The 16,571-nt window shown below is 32.7% G+C and overlaps 2 protein-coding genes across 4 annotated transcripts; both read left to right on the top strand.

Moving 5' to 3' along the window:
* LOC131609323 (protein CYCLOPS-like) lies at nucleotides 1-2,819 on the top strand. Its single transcript, XM_058881007.1, has 9 exons — nucleotides 1-206; nucleotides 661-786; nucleotides 895-943; nucleotides 1,030-1,082; nucleotides 1,158-1,854; nucleotides 1,967-2,012; nucleotides 2,118-2,166; nucleotides 2,400-2,528; nucleotides 2,714-2,819. Exons 1-9 carry the CDS (start codon nucleotides 1-3, stop codon nucleotides 2,817-2,819), a joined length of 1,461 nt encoding a protein of 486 aa, XP_058736990.1.
* A 1,795-nt stretch (nucleotides 2,820-4,614) lies between these two features.
* LOC131641647 (probable methyltransferase PMT21) lies at nucleotides 4,615-8,680 on the top strand. Of its 3 annotated transcripts, XM_058911954.1 has the most exons (9): nucleotides 4,615-4,747; nucleotides 4,868-4,922; nucleotides 5,007-5,302; nucleotides 5,590-5,738; nucleotides 5,865-6,060; nucleotides 6,511-6,721; nucleotides 6,849-7,521; nucleotides 7,616-7,693; nucleotides 8,057-8,680. In XM_058911954.1, exons 3-9 carry the CDS (start codon nucleotides 5,030-5,032, stop codon nucleotides 8,277-8,279), a joined length of 1,803 nt encoding a protein of 600 aa, XP_058767937.1. In that variant the 5' UTR covers nucleotides 4,615-4,747; nucleotides 4,868-4,922; nucleotides 5,007-5,029; the 3' UTR covers nucleotides 8,280-8,680. The 3 variants fall into 3 exon arrangements, with proteins under 3 accessions (XP_058767937.1, XP_058767942.1, XP_058767929.1); XM_058911959.1 differs by lacking the exon at nucleotides 4,868-4,922 and having other exon boundaries at nucleotides 4,653-4,820; XM_058911946.1 differs by lacking the exon at nucleotides 4,615-4,747 and having other exon boundaries at nucleotides 4,769-4,922.
* Nucleotides 8,681-16,571: the final 7,891 nt, after the last annotated feature.

Below are 16,571 nucleotides of genomic sequence, written 5' to 3' on the forward strand. Positions count from 1 at the left end.
ATGGAAGGGAGAGGGTTTTATAGTTCATACAAGAATTCAAGTGAGGAACTTTTCATGAAAACATTGATGGATAACCCTATTGGAGTGCCAATACCAACTATGGACAGCTTTCGCACTGACAGTGAAGAACTCTTCAAAAGATGGCTGACAAATGACCAAGGATACAGTTCATCAAGTAGAGGACTTCCTAGTAGACTATCACAACGGTGAGTATCATTTCACTACTATTTATACTTTAGGAATACTACTACTTAGAAATGTGGTTGGGCCTAACGGCTTGTGGGTGAGGATTGTCCAGATAGCCTTTAGGCCCGATAGCGAAAACCAGATAGTAGGAGACTCATCTACACATTCCTTCAGGCTCGATACTAGATGGCCCGATGAATCTTAGATAGGTTTTGATACCATTTTAGAATTAGAGTTTGATTTAAAAACTCCTCACGCACAGACATCTAAAGCTAAGAATAAATGATGGATGACCCGATAACAGAAACCTGATAAGAGGTGGTCCAACCGATCTTAGATGCTCTGATACCATCTTAGAAATGTGGTTGAGCTTGAAACCATATACTTTTGAACGTGGAACTCTTCAACACAAATTTATATACTCCGTTAATCTATTTCTTATTTTGACATTTCTTTTATTCTTTTGAACTGCAGGGTGTCATCTGAACTATCTAATTTGTCCAATCAGCAAAACATGTCTGCATTTTCTGAAGGGAGGATTATGCAAGATAATCCAAAAGCTAATGACTATTCAACTGTTTTCAATCAATTTCCTATAGGGTAATTGTAGCAGGGTTCACAAAACCTGCTATATCTTTGTTGTCATTTCACTTATAACTAATAACTAGTTCAATGTTATTAATTTGGTTTTTGACAACTTTTTGCCAGAGAACCTATTGATGAATTTCTGCAATCTAGTAACCTGTTTCTTGCCAAGGTTTGTTTACATCGAACTCTTTGTTGAACCTGAAGCTTACATTCAATAAAACTTTCACGACGATTTGGTTTTCGTTACTAATGCAGGCTTGGTTTCTTACCGATCAACGAATGACTAGAAGCCGGTCTTCTGAATTGAGGTATCAAAGATTTAGTTTATGGTTGATTGACAATGTTAAAATTTCAACAACTTATTTGTTAGTCTTTATTTGAAGGCAAAGGTATTCTGAAATGTACAATGGTCAAGTAGCACAAGGAATAGAATCTGTGCACATGTTGGCTACTCAAAATGGTGCCAACAGTACACAACAACAAGAAATTTCAAATTTAAACGGTTTTGATCACCTTAATCAAAATGGCACATTCGCATCTCTGTCGAATTCGTCTTCATCAAGATTCCACACACATCAACTAAACGATAACACGGATAAAGTCTCTTCGTATGTAAACATGCTAAAAAATTCATTAGAATTTAAGCGACACGGTGACCATATAGAGAAACAAGAAGTGGAAGATAACTCAAATGGAATATTTAGTCTTCAACAAGATCCTTTCCTCCAAACTAGTTTTGGTGAAAGGAATGAAAATTGGAGTCACCAAAATCCTATATATGCTCAAGAAAACTCTACTATTCAAGTTAAGGATCATGAAGCCATGCAATTGCAAACACTTGAAGCATCCATAAACCTAATTGACTTGGATGGTTTGGTAAATCAAACAAATCCAATATATTTGAGCTCAGCTTCTCCAAGTGAATCTTCCGCTGCCGCACCGATAGTCTCCACCGGTTTAGATGGACGCGACGATCCATGCATATCAAGCCAAACTCTTTGCGAAAGCTCATGGAATAAAGTTGGAGGAAGTACAAGTTTCACAGAACATATGAAAAATAACCTAAAAGATGATAGAAAGGTATATACTAATCTTAAAAATGTATTTAACTATTTTCTTTGTATTTAACTATCTGTAACAATTTTTTATATTTTGGCTAAGTTCAATTTCTCTATGTGGCTAAATTATGCAGAAGAGAAGCCTAGAAAGATATGGATCTGTTACATCAGCTATTTCAGGTAGAGGAAGTTGAATAAAAAAATTTATATGCATAAGTTTTTTGTTTGTTTGATTATCACAGTTTGATAGTGTCTCTATCACTAACCAATGGATTGGTTATGCAGAGGGCAAAGAGAATGCAACAAAAAAGCGTAGGGTGGAGCGTTCACGAAAGTATGTAATCATAGAAAAATATTCTATTCTTCTCTAAACATACATGGTCATCTAAAGTTTTTAGAGGTCATGTGTAAGTTAGTTATGATTCAACCGTGACAAATTTCGGATTTTGTGTAGTAGTCCGATTTAAACATTCTCAAAGACCACTCTGCAAACAATCTATTACACATTTTACAATGATTCTCAATAGTCAAGAAGATGTATGTCTTAATGACCTACTTGTAATGCAGAATGGCGGAGGCAAAGGAAAAGAACTTGATACCATCAATTCCACCAGATATGCAAGTTGTCTTGAAGAGATGTGAAGATCTTGAGAAGGAAATTCGATCACTAAAACTGAATTTATCCTTCATGAATAGGTAATACAAATTATGTCACATTAATTGACAACTAAACATTTTGAATTTTAATATAGAATCTCTTGGAAGATTGTTTGCTATCCTCTCTTGATCAAGAATTTGTGTGTGTTAATCTTGATTTACTTGTTAAATATAAGACTTTATAATTAAGATATGGACTAAGATCATATACTATAAAATTTCAGGAAGGATTCTGAACAAACGAAGCTGATAGAGGATCTTCAGAAACAAAATGAAGATTTGGCTGATGAAAAGGAGTGTCTTTGGAAGAGATTGAAAGAGCTACATTAGAAATTGGAAAAGTCTAATTTATTTATTTTTTTAATTTTAAATATCATGTCATATTAATTTAACTTTTGTTTTCAAAGGTTTTATAATTGTGCAATTAGTTTCTCATCATTTTCTTCGAGTTCTAAATCCATATTTATCTATTATCTATATACAACGATTAAAGTGTATAATAAATGTAATTTGCCTCTATAATCAGTTTTAAATTTTAATATAAGCTTCATGAATCACAAATAATTATTATTCTTAAAATAATAAAGATATAATTTCAAACAAATCTTTAATTGTTCTACATATCTTATTAATTAAAATTGTTACCGTTAAAACTGAGGATAATTCTATAATTTTTTATTCATATATTTATTTATTTTATTTTATTATTTACACCACTAATCAATTATGTGTTTTTATTATTAATTTTTATTTCTTATAGATTAACCTCAATGCTCAAATTAAAATATTTATCATCATATTCAATTTAATTCACATTTTAAAGACAATATTATCATATTCAATTTAATTCACATTTTAAAGACAATATTATCATATTCAATTTAATTCACATCTTAAAAGACGTTTATTAATGCAATATTTCTTAATTATAATCAATTTAAAGTAACTATAAATCTATAATTCTTTTATTTTATTATATATTCTTATTTAAAATAGTTGAAAATAAAAGTATTGTAATTTTAGTATAACATAAAATTGTCTAACATTATACAAATGGAGTAATATTGATTTTTACAAATCTAGTAAAGTTCTAGCTCTATTATTCATGAAGAAGACCCTATATAAACGCTGAAAGGGAATTCACGTCAAATAGGTGAACTCTCGTCTATACCAAGGACACATGTTCACACCCTTTGTCATATTTCTCAACGTTGATATCTAATCAAACTATTATTTACACAAGATGTCAGATCACACGTCAACAATTCTAATCACTCATACAATATAAAAATCAAACTGCGTTATTTCAAATATTCAATTCATTCTCACTCTCATATTACTTTTCAGGTCTATCTATTTTTCTTTGTATTAGAAATTTACTCCACCGTTTCATGATCCCATCACTAACAATTAACCATCAATTTGTTAATAAAAAAGATCAAAAAATATTTAAAAGAATATAAATTTTTATTTGTTTCTGATTTTTATTAATATATCTTAAAATTTTAGCTCACTTAACTACTAATAAAATATGTTAGTAAAGAAAAAGATTATTATTAAAATTGACATAGCTAATTAACATTTTAAAAAATGTACATAATTTTAAAAAACAATTTAAAATAGGAGGAAGTATTAAATATTGTATGAGTATCAATGTATCATCAAATACTATTGTTCCCGAGTCCCAACACAATAATACCAAGCAAACAAAGTCAAGAAAAACCGTGAAAATAATAAAATATAAAAGGCCGACATCCTTTTTATAAAATTATATACTCAAAGTCAGAAAAAGTAGAAATACTAGTAGTAATATGCAGAAGAAACAAATGCATTTTTTTTTCTGACAAAGGTTAATGGCTCTCACGTTTAATGTCAAGTCTCATTAGTTGCATTAGAAAATATATAAAACATATTTAAACTAAAAAAATAGATTTGATTTACACAAATTTTATTTTAATTTTTCTAATAACATGTTAAAATACAGTTTAATAAATATGATAATCCATGATGTATTCTTCAAAAACACAAAAGCAAAAAGAATGGGTGACCAAAGAAAAAGAGGAAATATTGAAGTTAAAGGCAACGAAAGAGAACAACTAATTACTTACCCACACTTGGCTACATACTATGGTTTAGTTGAAGCTAGTTATTAAAGTTGTTAAAATCAGAAATTTGACCTATTATTGCATGCCATTTCTTCCTTTTCTAACTTCTTCATACTCAAATACTACACTACTATTTCACTCTTCTCCATTCTCGTAAAAACTCTTTCTCTGTATTTCCGTTTTCTTTCTTTCTTTTTCAATCACTCAAGAAACAAACAAACAAAAGGTATCTAACTAACTCTCTTTTTCCGATTCTTTTCTTTTCTCTCTCAGATCTGGTTCTTCTTTTCTCTATTCATCTCGATCTGTCATTGGAATTTCTGTTTAGGTAAACAACTTTATTAACTGTTTATCACTTAATTAATCGCTTATTTTTTAAGCTATTTGAGTGTATTGACTTTTTTTTATACAGATAATCGATTATTTCACCTGAGGATGACGAATAATGACGGAAAAGTGGTAGATAGGAGCAGGATTGTTCCTGTGTCGGTCATATTTGTCGTGCTATGTGGACTTTCTTTCTATATGGGTGTACTATTTGGTTCTGAGAATGATAGATTTGCAACGCTTATCAGTCAGAGATCCATTGATTTCCGGAAGGATTCATCATCATCATCATCATCGATAAGTTCTTTGAAAATTAACTATACGAGTTTTCCTGAATGCGGTATTGATTATCAAGATTTCACTCCATGTACAGACCCGAGGGTAATATCACTATAGTTTTTTATTTTCTTATGTTATAGGATTTGTAGAAGAGAGTTTTCTTAATGATTAAGTTTGTATTTGGATTGACAAGCTTATCTATTGGCATAAGCGTTCGCAAGACTATTTAGGAGCTCTGTAACACTGACACCTCTGAAAAAGTTAGTTGTGTCCGTGTCCGAAACCGACTGAGACTTGTGATTATGACACATGTGATTATGCTATTAGCGTTTGATTTTAGTTGTTTTTCTAGTTAGGTTCTAACTGTCTGAGTATGGTTAATTTTACAGAGATGGAAGAAGTATGGATCATATCGGTACATTATGTTGGAGCGTCATTGCCCTCCAATTTTTGAGAGGAAAGAATGCCTGGTTCCTCCCCCAGATGGATACAAACCTCCAATTAGATGGCCAAAGAGTAGAGATGAATGTTGGTACAGGTATAATATATATATATATATGCCTTACGAGTTATGACAAATCAAAATATAAGACTGACATAGTTCAAGTTTCGTGCAATTGATATTTGGCTACTTCATTATGTTTGTTGTTATATGGAATTTCAGGAATGTTCCGTATGACTGGATTCTTGAGCAGAAGTCCAATCAACATTGGTTGAGAAAGGAGGGGGAGAAATTCTTCTTTCCCGGCGGGGGTACTATGTTCCCGAATGGTGTTGGTAAATATGTTGATTTAATGGAAGATCTGATCCCAGAGATGAAAGATGGGACAATTCGAACTGCCATTGATACTGGTTGTGGGGTGAGTCTTACATCTCTCTATGTTTTAATCAGCGTTGTCAATTGCATATCGCAGAAAATAGCGGTTTGTTCCAATTCTGCAACAGTATAGGTATAGCGCCACTTCAACTGCCTTATGACAAAACTTTATACTACTAAATTACATATTGCAGAACAATAGCTGTTTGTTTATATTCCTCTACATATAGTGCTATAGCCGCTATTTGACAGGATCAGTTTTGATGTACGAAATAGCCTAGCAAATTACAGTTCTCCTTCTTTAACAACCATGTTCTAGTTCAACTATATGTGCTGTTGCTTGTAGCTGTGCTTTCTTAACAGCAATGGAAATAAGTTTCAAAACTGACTAATTTTGTGATTGAAAAACACAGTTAATTTCAGTTACAATTTTCAATCACATGATAGGAAAAAGAGATGCTTTGATTAATCCACATCACTCTTGTTCATTTAGGTTGCCAGCTGGGGCGGTGACTTGCTGGATCGTGGGATTCTTACTGTTTCTCTTGCTCCTAGAGATAACCATCAAGCTCAGGTTCAATTTGCTTTGGAACGTGGTCTCCCTGCAATTCTTGGTGTCCTTGCTTTACACAGGCTTCCATTCCCGTCAAACTCCTTTGATATAGCTCATTGCTCCAGATGTCTCATTCCATGGACAGACTTTGGTACTTCTATGGATTTTGCACTTTTAGATCAATCAAACATAATTTATTGTTTTACACCCATGATCATGTACTTTACTGGTCTTGAAGCTTCTTAAACTTTGAAATTCAAATTGCAATCTTTTACTAGGCGGAGTTTATCTTCTCGAAATACACCGGATTCTTCGTCCTGGAGGATTTTGGGTCTTGTCCGGTCCACCAATAAACTACGAGCGCAGGTGGCGTGGATGGGACACAACAATCGAAGAACAAAAATCTAACTACGAGAAATTGACGGACTTGCTGACTTCATTGTGTTTTAGATTGTATAATAAAAAAGGCGACATTGCCGTATGGCAGAAGTCTCTTGATAGTGTTTGCTATAAAAACCGGACCAAAGATACTTATCCGCCCAAATGTGATGACAGCCTCGAAGCAGATTCAGCATGGTATACTCCAATTCGTACTTGTTTTTTGGTTCCGGATCCAAAATTTAAGAAATTAGGTCTGAAATCGATTTCGAAATGGCCTGAGCGATTGCATGCTACACCTGAACGCATTTCAATGGTTCATAGTGGGAGTGCATTAACATTCAAAAATGACAATAGTAAGTGGAAGAAACACATTACGCACTACAAGAAGTTAATACCTGAGCTTGGGACTGACAAGATAAGAAATGTCATGGATATGAATACACTATATGGAAGTTTTGCTGCAGCCTTGATTGATGATCCTGTATGGGTTATGAATGTGGTCTCATCTTATGCTCCCAATACGCTCCCTGTGATTTATGATCGAGGCCTAATTGGAACGTTCCATGACTGGTAAATTTGAAATAGGAATTAAGGCATGGAGTTTTTATTTATGAATATACTTTGGTCTTATAAATGATCTTTTGTTGATATGTTATTTTGATAGGTGCGAAGCATTTTCGACGTATCCTCGGACATATGACCTGCTTCATGTTGCAGGACTCTTCACTGCAGAAAGCCACAGGTGACATTATAATGAGTTGTTTGTTGGTATTAGAACACACCAATATTTAGTTTAAATATACTTTGGTTTTTGCAAATATTTAATATTTTTTTCTTGCTTCAAATTCGTGTAAAAATATCTTTGTTTTTAGTCATTTTAAATATATCATTTTTTTGCTTTTGGTCTTTGTTGTTTTGTTTTAGTCTCTGGCAAAAAATTTCATGTCGAAATTGGTCATTATAATATGTAGAATATTTGTTTGTTTGTCCCTCAAAGTAACTATGAAACAAATAGCATCACTAGCTCAGTTTGCCAAGCACAAATTTGTTCATACTGAAATTTGTAGTTGTAATGTTCATTTTAACAATGACTGTTACTTAACAGGTGTGAAATGAAGTATGTATTGCTGGAAATGGATCGAATTTTACGACCTGATGGGTATGCTATCATACGCGAGTCGAGTTACTTTTTTGACGCCATTACAACCATTGCCAAGGGTATACGATGGGAGTGTCGTAAAGAAGATACCGAGCAGGGGGGCGACGCGGAGAAGATATTGATATGCAAGAAAAAGCTATGGTATTCATCTATCAAAGTTTCAAGATGACAAACTAAGGCCAGTAATAGATTGATTCATATATTACGAAATATATATATTCATGCATGAATCAATATAGTTTATAGAAAACATTGGGAACCCAATAATATGATTTATTACCATAGAGTTTTCACATATATAGGTAGAGAGGGTGCGAGGAGTTAGACAGATTTTTACGTCATTAATGTAGCTGAATTGCCTCGTTTTGTCCCTCTTTTTGGAACCAAAGAAATAGTTCAATATCAGTTGAATGCAGGTGAGGGAATGAAAGTTTTAAGTCCCATAGAAAGAGTGTGATTTCCCTTTGAGTGGTGCCATTTAAATAGCAGTGATATTAGAAATAGTTTTGCTGAGAAATCACTTGTATTAATGTTGATCATGTTAAAGTACGTGCTTATCTCTTGTGCTTAGTATTGTTTGTCAAAGATTGTTTTATAGTAAGTTGGTATATGTTGTAGTACTGTCATAATGGATGAAATCAAATGGTTAAAATAATAAAATGTAACTGAACTGAGTGTATTGTGGGAAGGATACAAGTTTTCTAGAGACCATAAAATGAATAATCTTGGGAGCTACTTGGTTAGCCACACTAGGGCCACATGTGGCTGATTATGCATCATTATGTCTCAACTTTGTATTAGCAACTTTGTTGTACGTCGTCGTCGCCTACAGTCTGTCTTCAACACACTTTCTGGTTTACCACCTAAACAACAAGAGTACAAGACCATGCAATCACTCTGGTAGAGGGGTCCAAGTCACTTTAAAGCATTCACATGGCCAAAATGAACAAATGAAAAAAAAAATGGTAAACAAAATGCTGCAAGCATCATCAAATCTAGTACGTCTTTTTCATATACCATTTTGCTTGTAAAAATGAAAGATTGGCACGTGGAGAAATTGGACAGAGTATTGAGCTCTTAATTCAATAACTGTCAAGGATAGTTTCTTTATACCAAGTACCAACTATAGATGTAGATGAACTACTTGATGGCTTTTTGGCGTAAATATTTTTCTATAGTAAGATTTGGTTTCTATCAAATAAAAGATGCCTTTAGAACACAACATGATGTCTGATTATCCCATGATGTCCAGTTGTGCCATTTGTCTTCCTAATATAACTTGATATTTTTTAAATAATAAGCTATTATTTAATGTTTGAAAATTTGTCTCATTATTAGATGTTAAATTGATTGATATATAACTCTTGCATCAAATTAAATCAAAAGACATAATAAGAGTATAATGTTATATTTGGAAGAATCCTAAACAAGGTAGACTTTGTGTCTCCGTCTAGCGTGATATTGTCCGAGCGATATCCTCAAAAAATGTGAGGGCTCACCCTCAGGACATGTGACATATATAATACCATTATCTTCCATTAATTATACGAGAAGTTGTACCATGACTAAGTGGAAAATAGGTAGCCAGCCGTAGGGGTGGCAAAGCGGGCAGTCCGTCCCGCTCCGCCCCGTCACGTCATGTGCCCGCCAAAAAAAAGAGCGGGGCGAGCAAGCCCGCAAATTGAAATGAGCATAAAAATTTAGCCCGCCCCGCCAAGGTGGCGGGTTGGCGGGCGGCGAATTTGCCCGTCTATTTTATTATTTATTTATTTTTTTCATTTTTTTAATAGATTTTTTTACTTTTTAATTAGATTTTTCACATAGTTTATAGAATAATTTTTTATAAAGCATTTTTTAACAAATTTTACTTAAAAATATTGCATATATTCACAAATAAATGTATCAAATAAAACCATCAAGAATTAGAATTAGTAGAATTAACTTAAAAAATAACGGATTTTGACGGAACGACGGGTTTTGGCGGGCGACGGACTTTGGCAGGCGACGGGCTATGGCGGGACGGGCTATGGCAGGCTGCAGGTTTTGGTGGGGCGGACTATGACGGACGGCGGGCCTAAAATGTCAACCCAACCCGCCATTTTTTGGCGGGTGCGCGGGCCGGGCCGGCAGACCACGACCCGTATTGTCACCCCTAGTCAGCCGTCTCTCCTAATCATGAGGGAGCGATTACTGCCTCTAAGGGTTTTCTAAACCTTAGGTCTGAAAGGCTCCTATAAGTATTTCTCTCCTGATGGGAGAAAAAGACATATCACAATTTACACATAATACTCACAACACAATACTGATACACAAAGCTTCTCACCTCACATGAGCACGTCTTCTACAACCACCATAACATTACCATATATGACTTCTCGCCATTGTGGGCAAGTCTTAACTGTAACACCCTAATTTCTCCCCGAATAATTTTAAATAAAAATTAGAGTAGATTAAAAACTTCACCTAATTAGGATGTCACATTTAACAACAATACAAAACATGCTCATTTATAATAACAGGTAACACATACAAATATTTAATTTAATACTCCCTCCGTCTCACAATAGGTGTCCTCTTTGAGATTTTCACACTTTTTAAGAAAATGATTAATTATGTTGATTTCAATGATAAAATGAGTCTCATTTACTAAAATAACCTTATTAATAATTGGTAGTGGAGTACTTAAATGAATTAAAATCCAATAAATAAGGGTAAGTTAGTGGAAAGAAATAATAAATATCACACTGGTATTTTAAATGGACAAATAATTTGAGACAAATAAAAATAGGAAAGAGGACACCTATTGTGAGACGGAGGGAGTAGTAACAACAATTAATAAACTTCTCAACTTTGCCTCCATTTTATTGCAGTGGAAAATATCAATAATTATTGTAATACTTATTCAAATAGTACATGTTATAAAATAAATATAAAATTGCAACTTAAGAGATATCACAAAATCTCTAACAACAAAGCATAACAATTCAAGCGCTCGACCCCCTAGTGTTACATATTAGAGCAGACACCAACACCGACAAAAGCAATAAAGAAGGGCACTCTCTTCTACTTATATCTTCACCTTCATTGCGGATCACCTGCGCGTTAATTCAAGGCATTCAATGCCTCAGTAAGAATAGAACATTCTAGGGCAACCGCATGATCGCCACCTCTCTCAAACAACCCAGACTCTTTGTCAATCTCTCGTAATCCGCATAATATTATGACAGATCGACAACATATCCACGACATGGTCATCCTTGGCCTGCTCATTCTCCATGATCTCCTTATAAGCAGACCTAGGTGGACGTCCGGGAGCGTTTGGTGTCATAATATGGTGTGACACAAAATAAATCCAAGTAATGTAACCCTCTGCATAATGCCAATGACTTGTGACTGACATACTCCGATACTCCTCCGATATTAGATGGCTCTCGTAATCCATCAGTATGTCATCAAGTTCTCAGCGGACAATGCTGATAGGAGCAGCCACGAAGGGGGATCTCGAAATTATCAACACAAATAAATTGACGCATGCATCGCTCCAATAGATACTTGTACATCATATTACTCTCATATGCTAGCCATCTGGAATAAAAGAGAACAGTGTCCCGGTGAGTGGCCTATGGTGTCCAATCGATGTCATCATGCTGAGTCCTATCAATATACATACATACATAATGGCCACACAATAACATTCCCTCTACACGGGCAATACAGGAAAACACGTCGGGTAGTCCTCAGTGTACTCTAGCACACGATCAAACCCGTGTATACGGTAAAAGTTTGTCTTACTTTAAAAACAAAGTTTAATTCAGAGATTCTTATGCGAACGCACTCTAAAACACATTTGGAGATGCATCTTCGAATTAAAGTTTGACAAATTGAGGGGTTCTCAACAATTAGCGGCTACTTTATATGAAAATGATGTATCTGAAAATACATCTCCGAATTTAAAAGATATTTATAACTTTTCACCAGAAATTTGAGAGAACACTAAGGGTGTGTTTGTTTCAAACTACAAAATAAGATTCCTGGGTATATGATATTGGAAATGCAATAATCCCGTGTTTGTTTCAAGTTTTTGAAAAGACTTAAATAATATGTTGGTCTCTGTAAATTAGCGTGTTTTTGTTTTTAGTCTTTAATCAATATTTTATTTTATAACAGTCCTTGAATGTTAATTTTTTGTTTTGTTTTAGTCCTTAAATTTAAAATCTGCAGGTTTTCTACGGATTTAAAATATGTTGGTTTTCTGCGATTTTTCCTGTGGATTTTAACTTGAAGGCTAAAACCAATTTTTTTAAACCTTCAAGTTCCCAAAAAAATCACGATTAGGGACTAAAAACAAAAACACGCTAACTTACAGGGACCAACATACTAATTAGCCTTTTGAAAAGTTTTCCCAAGTATTTTTTATTCACAGGAACTTATTTTACACAAGATTTCTTCCTTATTTATTCTCATGTTAAAGGGTGGGAACCCAACATTTCCATGGAAATAAAGTCCAACTAACTTTAACTTCTTACTAGCACTCACATTTAATTTAATTTTTATTTTTTTATAATTTTTTAATTAAATTAAATTTGAAAACATTCCTTGAAAATCTAACTTTTCACCAAACACATACATAGAAATATTATTCCCAGGAATAGTAGTCTCGAAAATATGATTCTAATGAATGTAATTCCATAATTTAAACAAACACACCTAAGAAAATCTCTAATGGAAGCAATATTTTTTAATGCTTGTGTCATATTTTGTGGGCCCAAAGTGCCACAATGTATCTATAATATAAGAAAATTATATGTTCTGAAAAAACATCATTTTAACCTTTTGTCTTTGTCCGCCACCTCATTATTTTGAGGATATTTTATGTTCAAAATTTACTTTTTGCAACTAAATTATACTTTTAGTTCTAAATTAAACTTTTGCAATTAAATTGTACTTTTGATTCTAAATTGTACTTTTGCAACTAAATTGTACTATTTTCAGGGTATTTTGTGTCCAAAACTTACTTTTTGCATGTGCAAAATAATTATACACTTTCGGTGCATGATTATTATTCTCTTTTTTTAATTCATAAGTAAATTAGTTTCTAAAATATACGTTATTAGTCTAATTATGTGTCAAATGTTTGTTATGGATCAAAGTCAAATTCTCTTTTTAATCTAAATATTTTTATAAATAATTTCTTAAAAAATAATATTTGTGTACAGCGTAAAGTATATTTGATCCATGTATTTTTATAAACGGTGTTATTTTTATATACAGGAAAAAATCTATTATTGATTTAAATATTTTTATATACGGAAATTTACTATTGATCCAAATATTTTTGTAAATGATACTTAAAATAAATAATATTTGTACACAGGAAAAAAATTATTATTAATCTAAATATTTGTATATACGAAAGATGATATTTATAATCCAAATATTTATGATCCTAAAATGGTATACGGGAAAAAATCTATTATTGATCTATATATTTTTATATATGAAAACAAAATTTTACTATTGATCCAATTATTGATATTTGTAAACTGATAAAAATTTATTATTGATCTAAAAAATTTTATATACAAAAAATGGTATTTATGATCACAAAACTTTGATTCGAAAATGGTATACGGAAAAAAAATCTCTCCGGTCAGAAGTTACCTCTACGAGTCAGGAACATTGTGTCCAAGAACCGCGACGATCCAACGGTTGGATTGGGAGAAACGTCTGTTTTACTAAGGTGTCTCGCTGCAGAAATTTGCTGCAAAAATTGGACTTCCTCTAGCTTTTCTCTTCCGCCATGGCTCTCTTCTTCACCTCTCTTCTTTCTCCAAACCAACTCCTACAGACAACGACTAGGAATTAACAAACAAGTACCGACAGTGTTTCACACACATGTCGAGTACTAAGAGATAAACAACATTAGACAACATTGGCCGGACAGACCGACCTGCACTGATACCACTAATGTAACACCCTTCTAACCCCCACGAATATTCATGTAATATTAAGAATTTAAATCAGAGTAATTCATAAAAAGGGTGCAACATTTCTTCATAAAACTTCTTAATAAAATCATCCTGCTCCGTAACACGGGTTCTCAAAGTTCATATTTCAACATCTCAGAGAAATAATTTATTAAAAAACATCTTTATTAAAATACTTCAATTTAAAATGTATAGTCAACTTCATAATTCATAAATCTTGTTTAAATCATTTTTAAAATAAGATAAAACACTTCAAATACATCATCATTTTGTCAGGTCACTCCCATAATAACCTCAAAGTATTGATATAAATATTTTTATATATGAAAATTTACTATTAATTCAGATATTTTTGTGAATGATACCTAAACATAAATAATTTTAGTATAAAATAAATTGTTTTTATTATTGATCTAAATATTTTTAAATTGAAGACCCATTTTGATCTCTCATAAAAATTAGACAACTCAAATTAGTCTCTCACAAAAAAAGATCTGATTTAATCTCTTATAAAATTTAACAGGACCCTTTTAGTCCTTCTATTAATATTTTTTCAAACCAATTTTTTTTATATTTTTAAGTCGTGACTGTACTGCCATGTTGGATTTTATTTCTTATTTTTTTAAATACTAAATTAAATTTTAATTTCATTTTTAAACAATTCTAATTTAATAATATCAAAAAAACCAAAATTGTTTTTTATAAAGAATCGAACTCAAGACTTTTAAACAACTTTACCACTAGGCCAATATTCATGCATCACAAATAATTTTCATAATTTATAGTAATATTAAATAATTTTAAATTTAAAACAAAAATTATAAAATTTGTACAAATGGGGTCTCAAACTTAAATCCGTTAAATGAAAATCACTATACAATTAGACAAGTCAATTTCTAAATTATTAAGCTAAAACATTAACAATAGAAATAGATCATTTGTCTAATTGTATAGTGATTTGGTACAAATTTTGTAATTTTTATTTTAAATTAAAAATTATTTAATATTACTATAAATTATGAAAATTATTTGTCTTGAATGAATATTGTCCTAGTTGTAAAGACTTAAGATGTTGTTTAAAGTCTTGGATTTGATTATTTATAAGAAATAATTTTGACTTTTTTGATATTATTAAATTAAAATTGTTTAAAAATAAAATTAAATTAAAAATTAATTTAGCATTTAAAAAATGAAAAATAAAAAATAAAATGCGACCTGACAGTTCAGTCACAGTTTAAAAGTAGGAAAAAAACCGATTTGAAAAAATATACTAATTGAAGGACTAATATTGTCCGGTTAAATTTTATAAGGGTTAAATCTAGTTTTTTTTTTGATAGACTAATTTGAATTGTGTAATTTTTGTGAGGACCCAAATGGGTCTTCACTCATATTCATTTAAATATTTATAATTCAAAAATCGGGCAAAAATCTTATATTAATTTAGAAAATTTCTCAACCCACCTCATAGGTCTCTTACACACCACGCTATTTTCCATTTTTGCTCCATGCTTCCGTAGATGCACATCCGTAAGCACCCCATTTTTTTAAAAAAATTAATTCCTTCCGTAAATGCATATACGGAAGCGTATAAAATAAAAGAAAACACAGTTAACTCCACCTTATTTTCATTTTAATAATACTTCCGTAGATGCATCTACGGAAGGAGTTGAAATAGAGTGTTCCGTAGATGCATCTATGGAACAGTCTATTTTTTTTTGAATTCATGTCATTTTCATGACGAAAATCCATGTTTAAAGACATACATTTTCAGATTCAGTAATGCAATTTAAAGACAACAGTAGGTAGACCAATAAAAATATAATATATAAATAATGTCGGTCAAAGTGTCAAGTACATCATCAAATACAAACAAAAATAAAATATAAATACATCATCAAATATAACTACTGAGTATGCAGGGCGTCCTCCTGCGTACCATCATGCGTATTCCCTCTGAATCCACGAAGGGATCTGCTGGCTCTACCCCTAGCATCAAGCGTCCCACAGGTCCTGGCACGATGTCGACGGTACAAAAATACACTCTCTGCCATCTTAATCATATCATCCAGAACACGCCTAGAAGTAGTACCCTTAGGGAATAAATCCTTTGCAATGGCTCTGATGCCCCTGTCAGCTATCTGGCGACACAGAGGAAGAAGATCCTTAATGTGGTCCAACTGAGCCTAATGCGCACGGAGAATCTCCTCGTGGGCTGGTCTGAAAGGACCTCCCTCTGCAGCTGGAAGCATGTATGGATGTGAGACTCTATAGTACCATGTGATGTACCCCTCGACACAGCTCCATTCGTGCTCTGCTAGCGTCGCCCGTGCCTCATCAGGACCATGTGATGCTCCCAGACTGCAAAGACCTCATCTAACTGCATGCGGGTCATGGCGATGAGAGCTAAAACATGAGGATCGGGAGGTATTGTCTGCTCATATCAAAACTGACGCATGACGCGCTCCGAAAGGTAG

The sequence above is a fragment of the Vicia villosa genome, linkage group LG1 (assembly GCF_029867415.1).
Source record: "Vicia villosa cultivar HV-30 ecotype Madison, WI linkage group LG1, Vvil1.0, whole genome shotgun sequence".
NCBI lineage: Eukaryota > Viridiplantae > Streptophyta > Magnoliopsida > Fabales > Fabaceae > Vicia > Vicia villosa.

Bases quoted from the DNA above. Each gene is read 5' to 3' on its own strand.
- LOC131609323 (XM_058881007.1), top strand. From the start codon at position 1: ATGGAAGGGAGAGGGTTTTATAGTTCATACAAGAATTCAAGTGAGGAA. The intron at 944-1,029 runs GTTTGTTTACAT...TTACTAATGCAG, and splicing joins GTAACCTGTTTCTTGCCAAG to GCTTGGTTTCTTACCGATCA. The intron at 2,529-2,713 runs GTAATACAAATT...ATAAAATTTCAG, and splicing joins AATTTATCCTTCATGAATAG to GAAGGATTCTGAACAAACGA.
- LOC131641647 (XM_058911954.1), top strand. From the start codon at position 5,030: ATGACGAATAATGACGGAAAAGTGGTAGATAGGAGCAGGATTGTTCCT. The intron at 5,739-5,864 runs GTATAATATATA...ATGGAATTTCAG, and splicing joins AGAGATGAATGTTGGTACAG to GAATGTTCCGTATGACTGGA. The intron at 7,694-8,056 runs GTGACATTATAA...GTTACTTAACAG, and splicing joins TTCACTGCAGAAAGCCACAG to GTGTGAAATGAAGTATGTAT.